The sequence below is a fragment of the Ciona intestinalis genome, unplaced genomic scaffold (genome assembly GCF_000224145.3).
Source record: "Ciona intestinalis unplaced genomic scaffold, KH HT001058.1, whole genome shotgun sequence".
Classification (NCBI taxonomy): domain Eukaryota; kingdom Metazoa; phylum Chordata; class Ascidiacea; order Phlebobranchia; family Cionidae; genus Ciona; species Ciona intestinalis.
This window is the reverse complement of record NW_004191379.1, coordinates 54,984-64,352: the sequence shown is the minus strand read 5'-3', so window position 1 is coordinate 64,352 and position 9,369 is coordinate 54,984. Positions and strand designations below refer to the sequence as shown.

At 35.7% G+C, this 9,369-nt stretch overlaps 2 protein-coding genes across 2 annotated transcripts in view; both read right to left on the bottom strand.

Moving 5' to 3' along the window:
• Positions 1–1,688: 1,688 nt before the first annotated feature.
• On the bottom strand, positions 1,689–6,544 carry LOC100180621 (monocarboxylate transporter 5-like). The gene is made up of 5 exons (XM_009862010.3): positions 5,861–6,544; positions 3,877–4,067; positions 3,527–3,670; positions 2,428–3,402; positions 1,689–2,210 (listed from the first exon to the last, which is right to left on the bottom strand). Exons 1-5 carry the CDS (start codon positions 5,992–5,994, stop codon positions 2,002–2,004), a joined length of 1,653 nt encoding a protein of 550 aa, XP_009860312.1. The 5' UTR covers positions 5,995–6,544; the 3' UTR covers positions 1,689–2,001.
• Positions 6,545–7,495: 951 nt separating this feature from the next.
• LOC100182972 (epiplakin) overlaps positions 7,496–9,369 on the bottom strand; it is a 5,604-nt gene continuing 3,730 nt past the window's right edge. Inside the window, exon 5 of the mRNA XM_026839843.1 lies at positions 7,496–8,805. Within this exon, the coding sequence (XP_026695644.1) occupies positions 7,682–8,805 (1,124 nt within the window). The 3' untranslated portion in view covers positions 7,496–7,681. The remainder of the gene's footprint in view (positions 8,806–9,369) is intronic.

Here is a 9,369-nt window from a genome sequence, read left to right as displayed (position 1 = left end):
GAGGCTAAACTACGCTGCACGTGGAGGTTAAACTACGGCGCACGTCCTTTTCCGTCGATTTTTTTTCTCGCACTTTTCCTAATTCTCAATTTTAGCATTCATTGTTTAATCTCTAGATTGAAATTAAATCATAAAACAAATTTCATTTTATATAGTACTGTGGGAGAAGATGGGACACCTTTAGCACCTAATATTCAAATATCCTGATCAAACTTTAAACAATAAACAACGGTTTATGGAAGTCGTGAGGATATGGTTTTATAATTCTTTGAATGTTCTTGTTTACTGCCAAATGGAACGAGAAAATAGAATGAAACGTGTCCCATCTCCCCCCACTCCCATGAAGGAACGAACGAAAAACGTACAAACGGACGGGCGAACGAACGGACGGTATATAAGAACCGTAACTTCCGTGCTTTTGGTCAAACAAGAAAGTAATCCTTGTGGTTAATCGCTAATTAGGCGGATTTAAATCTGAAATTATAGGCTAAAAAATATAAATAGTTATTATGTTTTGATTTCATTCAAGTGTTTAAAGAATAAATGCTACAATAAAAATTGATATATGTGCCAAAAAAGTCTCGCATACAACAAGAACAACTGCTCGACGAAAAAGAATTTAAATTGCCACTTACATGCTCAAAGGCACAAAGTATTATATAAATATAAGATTTTATCAAACTATGTCTTGTAAAGTTTAATGTGCAAACGTGGTACCCGGACGGTAAGCGTAGTTGCGTTAAACTGGTTCGAGTTGTCGTAATAATTAGTCCAACCTTCTGCGCATGCGTAAAAGCGCCTGTCACAAATTCAACAGCCGATCCTAATATATTACAACACCGGCGTGACAGACACGAAGAAAGGGGCCGGTAGACTTTGCGTTAGCTATAGCTATTTTTCCGGTGTATATTACTGAGCACGGTAGTGGTCATATAGATCCCTTTCGTCAAACAGTTGTTCTTATTGTTGTTTCTTGTACGACTTTTTCCGCACTTACTTCAATTTTTAATTCTAGCATTTATTCTTTAAACTATTAATTAAAATTATATCATAATATATACTACACTTTTAGAATTAAAACCGCATAATTACCGTTTACTTTACTGTTTGATCAAAAGCGCTAAATTCAAAATATAGTAGAGTGGGGGTAGATGGGACACCTTTAGCACATAATATCTAAATATCCTGAAGGTGTTTTAAACAATTACTAATGGTCAATGGGAGTCATGGTCATATAGTTTTATAATTTTTTGAATGTTCTTTGATTACTACTGAACGGGGCGAGAAAATAGAGGTAAAAGGTGTCCCATCTCCCCCACCCTACTGTATACCTTAAAATTTAATTAAATGATTACACTCTATAAAATAATTTAAACTAAGCATAGTTTTATAAACCATACTGCATACGGTCGCCTAATTAATGAGTAATTACCGATTACTTTTCTATCTGTTTAAGGCGCTAATTCGTAGGGAAAATGTACTTTAACTTTTAGATTGAAAGCCAGCATAAATGAGTTCAGTACTTTATGTGTATAGTTTGAAATAAGTCTTTAATTTAAGAAATATCAGAAAACTTACTTCGTTGCTATAATCTTTCTTATGTGCTGAATTCAACATTTATATATAAAATCCTCCACTCCTAATTACAATACTGCTATACTATGTCAGTTTTCTTAAATTTCTTAAAGTTATATCCGATGAGTTAAAGTGAATTATTTTACAAGTAAAACAGGCAGTATGATTCGATCATCAAATTGTCTACAGCACTTACACTTGGATCAATTAACGTTTTTTTGTTTATACTTTATGTTAAAGGTTCGTCAAAAAGAAGTAGGTATATAAGTGGATCACAAAATTATAAATACAAGTAGTATAGTTATCAAATGTAGTAATCGAGATCAACATTTTTTTTAACGTAGATACAATATTTCAACGGTTGCCACAGGCTTCGTCCAACTGATTTTTATTGAACGCCGTGAACATTTTAACGATCACTTTCTCTTATGCTAACCCGCTGATCTCTTGCATTAAAATGTCATAATCTTCGTCAGTTGAAACAACTGCTGAGTTTTTTCTGGCTTTTTCCTCCTTTCTTCGAACGAATTTAGAAGCTGGAACTTCAAGCCATAACACGAATGAGGCGATGAAAAAGCAAATTGTAGCAAGTATGAAGCTGTACGTATATGACTGCGTGGCGTCGAACATCATTCCTGATGAATACAAGTGGTAAATGAAGAAATATCTTTAAAACCATAACTTTTTGGCGTGCCGCTACACTATAAACGAAAAAAGTTATCAGTGAATTTTACAATTACTAATATTTAGTATTATTTCTACTTTATGGGTTAAGGTCAATTTCCCATATATATAAATTGTAAACTGGTTACAGGCATATATACCATAAAGACGTATTGACTGCCACAATACCTGCAATTGGAGGTCCTATCAATTGACCACAGACACCACTAAAGAAGAGACAGAATCCATAAGCGCTGCGTAACGTCCGTACTCCCAAAGTATCAACGGTAAGAGGAAGAATATTGCCTTGCCAACTCCCGGATCCACAGCCGAAAAGAACGCAGTAGATCGCCATGGTTAGGAATGAATTGCACAAGAGGCTACACGCCGTCGCAATTGCCATCACCCCAATATAAATCTTGTGAAGATGTATTCGTTTTATGTATTGTCTGTCAGCGAAGGCGCCAGAGGATAACTGGGCAACCACCTCAGACAAACCAACAAACGATAACAACATCGCAGACTCGTATTCGCCTATTCCTAATAGCTTGGCTCTAGCAACAGTATGTACAAGTGTGATGGAATACCCAAACTGAGTGAGTACCAGGTTTAAGGTGATTACAGCCCACTTGGGGTTAAGCAATAAACTGAAGTCGAGAGTCGATTTTTGCTTCGGTTGGTATACAGGTTCTATTTGAGGAAAGTGATCTACGATCAAAGATTCTGTTACCCCATATTGTTGCACCCGTTTCTCAACTTCTTGCTGCATCATTTTCAATTTTTGTCGATCACTTATTGCTCTGTGTGCAACAAACCCAGATTTAAAACCATCACTCTTGGTAAATTCATCGTTGAAGGTATGAGGTTGCATCTGATTGTCCCGGTGGTTCTTTAAAGTTGTGGTGGGTTCGAATTGCAGTTCTTCTTTAAGTCGTAAAGGTCGGAACAGCAATGCACAAGCTATTAGATGCAATTCTAGTCCAGCAACTATCAAAAGACATCCCTGCCACCCGTAATTAGTTACAAGTAGTTGGAGCAAAGGCGCAAGGAAAAAGGTCGCTGCGCCACCACTTCTGGAAAGTCCGTTTGCAAGTGAACGACGAACTTTAAAATAGCGACCAATCATGGTTAAAGCTGGAAGAGAGGCAAAGGCAAAACCAATTCCTATAAAAAAGCATTAACATATTATTTTTGATCAATCGATAATGTCTGCATTAAAATTCAAAGTTTAAATTACCGGTATTGCAACCGAGTTTTATAACATACTAAACAGCTAAAATAATTCCACCTGTTACGCAGCCAAGGGAGCCGTACAAATAGTATGGTGAAGTTGCGTAAACGCTCATGATGAGACCAATAACAACCAAAACTCCACCAAGGGCCACGACCTTCCTTTCTCCATATTTATTGCTCAGCGCAGCAGAGAGCGGGGCTGTTGAGATTAGTCATTGTGAATGATTATAAACACCATTATGCATTTGAATCAGCTACATACGACATCAGCAACGTGCTTAAGTTAATTTTACTCTATTTAGTGATGACATTTAGCAAACCAAACGTTTAACATGACTAAAAGTCTGAATGACTCCTTTAAATCGAAAAATATCACACAAAATACAATGAAATACTAATACTTACCAGCAGTAGCTCTCATAGACAAAGAAATTGAGTTGATCCATGAGATGGCTCCAGCGCTTTCTTGAAAATATGAACGGAATGCTGGAAACAGAACGCCTAACGACTTTAACATTCCGATAACCAGCATATTGTCAAACCAGACAGCGACTACAATCACCCAGCCCCAGCCACCGTCGGGAGGTTCAACATATCTATAATTTCATTAACAATAACAGTATAATTGAACAACTGAGCAATTTAGCGATATTATGGACGGTTACGTAACATTGCATGTTCGCTGTTTATGGGAATACCCTTCTACATATTGATACCAATCAAAACCACATTTCTACCCAAACAAACTAGGTTATTTAATCTTATACTTTTGTTGTTATAGACCGATATTTATCATTTACAGATAATCGGTAAAACGTGTCGATACAACAACCGGGATATAGTCGGGGGTATAATGGGACACATAAGCACGTATTGCACACCACTATTTAAAAAATTAAAGTATAAGACTGATTTTGGGTCATACAATGAGCTTTTACTACCATATTTTATGAATTGACAACACTTCAAACAAACATATAAACAGATCGGGAGTTATTTAACGATTGCAAACAGGCGGGGTAAGTTGGGACAGTTTAAAATCATTGTCAATTACATTAACATTTTTTAAGATTAAGTTTAAACATTCTTGCCCCATTTCTAAAGTTAATCATGTTAGTATGCTATTGTAGGAAAAGGTGGTATTGTTTGAAAAATTAATGGAATTGTTATATTTTCAATTAATAAATTTTGTATCCTGCAAATATACATAAAAGTTTGTAACAACGAAAATTAATAAGGATTTTGAATAAAGTCTATGTTTTTGCCACAAACTGGGTATTGCTGTTCTATTATCCTTCCAGCCAGTTATCATAAATTATCTCCAAGTGCATGTGACTGATTTTTGAATTTATTTTTCATACGTTATTTTATTATTATATTGGTATATATTATATTTAAATAAACTCTGATGTAAAAAGTATTGATTTAAAAGAAACCCTTTAAAGTTTGGCAATAAAAGCTACATAACTACAAAGTGGAGAATTGAATTGATTTTTATATTAATACTATTCTGCAACTTGTAGTTAACCGAACGAAATTAAAAGCTTGTGCTAGTATCTGTGTCACGAAAACTTTATATAATGTAGGGTGGGGGAAGATGGGACACTTAATATCCAAATATCCTGATTGTGTTTTAGGCAATTAACTACAGTTTATGGAAGTTGTGAAGATAGGGTTATATAACTGTTTAATTTTTTTTGTTTACTACTAAATGGGACGAGAAAATAGAATGAAAAGGTGTCTCATCTTCCCCCACCCTACTATATAGATTTAAAATAGTAATTTTGGCTGATTTTATTCCTAATTTAAGATATATTGACCCCTGCCTATTTTTGTAAAGCAAACTGTACGAAATATTCTTTTTTTTAATTTATGAAACTAGTTTAATCGTTCCGCTCACCTTAAACTACACTAGTTTTAAACTGGCGTGTTGTTACAAAACGGCGTGCCGTTTTGAAGCCTGAAAAACACGCCATACCAACAACACGCCTTTGCCGTATTGTGTGTTGTATACGCGGACAAAACAAGCGTGTTCTAACAACACACTTGAATTTCTAGTGTACAAAAATTCATCGGCTTTATTTTTAGCAAACTTTTAAAATAACACCGCTTTAAATAAACTGTATCTATTTAACGTATTTTTTATTAATATTTAACAACAGTTATTGGCGTTGTCGTGCGTTTTATATCATAATACTGTGAATAATTCTGTAATATTATTTTTTGGCTTTCATTAAACGGGGGTCCGTAAAAAGAAAATTGAAAAAACTCCCGTCTGACAAATTGTCCCATCTTCCTTGATACTACTATATTTAAAACTAAGTAGTCAATCGTTACAATTATTAACCCACTAACGTAACAATTTCCAAGAAATTACAAACTAACTTACTGTTTGCTGTTCACAATTAAAGGATTTGTATTATGCAGAGATGGTCTCTTTCCATTTGCGTGCTTGTTGTTGTTCGTTGACGAGGACGAGCTTTGTGTTTGGTTATTAACATTGTTTACAATATTCGAAGACATCTCTATTCCATTAGCTACAGGCGTTTTAATATAACATTCATTGCATCGTCTTAATTAACCTATTAGAAACCAAAAAAATAAATGAACGACACTAATGAGAAGTTATACCATGAACCGCTGTTCTAACTAACTTACAAATCTTCTTCTGTTCCATTTACCCTTAACACCGAGCTTAAGGTAGGTATCAGCATCGCTTTTTAATTAATTTACTTGGATAAAGAGATAACGAGCCTTCTCCGACAAAGAATCACAATCATACAAAAATTACCTACGACATAAAACTAATATTGTTGGGGTCATAGGTTCAAAGTAATTGGCAATAACAACCAGCCACACAGTCGTTAAATATTGATGAAAATTTCGCTGACTTGCCAAATTGATAGCAGGGTTGTTTGCCATGGTCGTTCGCACATGCTGAGTTGTCAAAAACTGCGATACAATGTTAAATCTATTGTCCGATCTCACAATTCCATGTCGTTCATGTATTTTACACTCATCGTCTTACTAACAAAGCGTCGTTATCATTAATGTCATTCTTCCATGATTATATATTATACTTTGCCTATCACAATACCATACACCGCTTATAATAACAAACTGTGTATCTCACTGTAAACAAAATCACTAGAAATAACTTACGTCACAACAATACTGACAAAAACAATTCACGTCAGTCGTTTATAGCTTTCAGTTTAACCCCAAAAAACCCCACTAGAGCAGCTAACTACACGCAACTTGTTGACATAGGGCTTATTAAGAAGCAGTTCCTTGATATTAACAACAAAAAGTCGAACGCTGCAGTTAAACAATAGCGTTGTGACGTAGGGCGAGTTCGCCAATACATGACGCAAGCCGATTTTCTCCCGGCGATATCGGAAACGGTGACGACATAAAACACACTTTTCTTGGAATATATTCTGGAATTATTTAACTGCAGTACCACACACTAGACCACTCAGCTTCTATATTATTTATAAATCGGGTTAAATCATAGGGTAAGACGGTAAGTAAAGGGTAATTCACGAAAACTGTTTATTTTTACGTGCAGGCCCCTTTTGTAAATGTTTAATTTTGTTGTCAAATGTAGTTTAAATCGTCACAGTAAGGTTTTCGCGTCGATTTCAGCTCAACACAAACACTGCCAGTTGCATTCGTACTGCACGCACCGGTAATTATTCGTGTATAATGTTACGTTTCAAAACTGTTCATAGTTACTGTCGGTTAACGTGGCAGTTTGTATAACAGATAAGTAAACTGTACTCATAACTATTATTTGATATATTTTAAACTGCTAAATGAGAAAGACTGCACTAAAAATAGATTTCGGTAATTTGTTATCGGTTTCGCTGACTTGTTTATCACTGATCTTACGCTAATGCTGCAGCTCATTCTATAATAGGTTAAATGAGTTCATTTAACCCATGTCAGTGTTATTCGAACAAATGAGGTCAATACAGACATGGCAGTAGTAAACAGCACGAGCTGTACTAAAGCACTACCGTTTTAAAAGTTAATTGTATTTTGAACACATTATAAATTATTATTCTTTTATACTCCCCATTTCAATATTGTTTTATATTACCAAAAAGGCAACAGTAAATAAACGTGAGAAAGTTGTATTCTTGGTAAAATGTATGCCTGTACATTCATGTAAGTCCGTTATTATTTTGTCGCAATATCAATGGTTTTATGTGCTTGCAGCGACAGCAGTTGGAATGCTTTCTTTACTGCTAGCTCGAGAAGATGCAAGACTTGATATTCCAGAATAACTTGCATAGCTAAATCTTCTTCTTCCTATTTTTTCAAGGGGATAAAGCCTCAGCCCCGTGTCTTCGTCTATTATGCTTCTTTTCATTAACTCAACGTAAGTCACGTTTTCTTCGGTGTTCGGATCGAAAAACGTTTTCAACTCATCAAGTTCGGAATGCTCAGGTTCGTGTGAGCAAACGGAGGAGAGTTTGTCCGCTAACGTTTGATTAAGAATTCCTTGCTGTACAGCAATGTCAATGGGAAGTTTGATGTTTTTTTCATGATCAATAATTCCCCCTGTGGCGAGTTGAGCTTCAAGGAGCCTGATACCGTGAGACTCGATTACCAGTCCCCTTTCCATGGCTTGACCAAGCGACATGACAGAATTCGAAATTTTGCTCTTGAAACCAACTACAGCTCTTTCGGCACGTGATACCACAGACTCATATACTTTGTCCAAAAGGCCAAGCTGAAACGCATCCGCCACGGACATTTTTCGACCTGTTATTGGATCTATGATGTTACCAGTTGCAGCCTGTGCTTCAAGAAGACTGATTGCCGTCCCCCGCCTCAAAATGCCGTCTTTAGCTGAGCGGTAAATTGATTTTTTTTCACCTGATTCTGATATAATGATACCTGCAACTGGACACTCTCCAAAAATATAAGGTTTTAACGTGTCTGGAACCAAAGCATCATCCGTGATATCATCGGACTTTGAAAAGGTAATCATTAAATCATCAGCCGTAGTTTCATCTACCAAACCTAATTGCAACAGATCGATTAATTTTACTTCTCGCCTCCACCCACCAGGTATAACAATATTATCAAATCGTTTCCAATCTGCTCTGTTTCCATGATCATCCGGTTTTGAGAATTGCAATTGAGACTGGTGATCATGAATCACAACCTTTTCGATAGCATTAGAAAAATCTTCGACGTCGTTACTTCTTATGGAATAACTGTTTGATTTTAATGTAAACGCGTTAGCTCTTACATTTTCAACTACTGAAGTATCGTCCTCGTGTCCTTCGGTGTCGTCATACATCATTTGTTTTTCTGAACCTAACATGAACAAAATGTCAAAATGTATTAATAGTTAAAATATCAATTGTATTAAAATAACAAACGCTGAATTGTTGTTTTTTGTAAATGGAAGCGATCGGACTATTACTTTCTTAAAGGGACACAAACCAAATAAAAATAAAAATTTGAGTATTGGTAGAAATGCTCAAAGGTAACCTAAAGGTACCATCAAAATTTGCCAAAACGATACTTCTTCTAAAAAATTCGTGTGAAAGAAACCCGCCGGATTAAAAAAATTCGGCTGTTTCGACGTTGCATGGGACTTCCCATAAAAAAAGGCACTGGAATTTGATGGTTTATAGTTTCTAAACTACTAAGTTTTATTAGGTTTTAATTTTTCGCTTAAACCCAGGTACTAACATTGTCCGGCGCCGTGGCATAGTGGTTAGCGCGCCTGCCTGTTACCAATACCATTGTGAGCGTATATGTGTCCTTGTGCAAGACGCTTAACGACAATTCCTCCAACCCAGTGGTCACTAATGGGTTGTCCAAATTATCAGCCTTACATAAAAAAATGAAAAAATCCAAAAAGTAAATAATCAT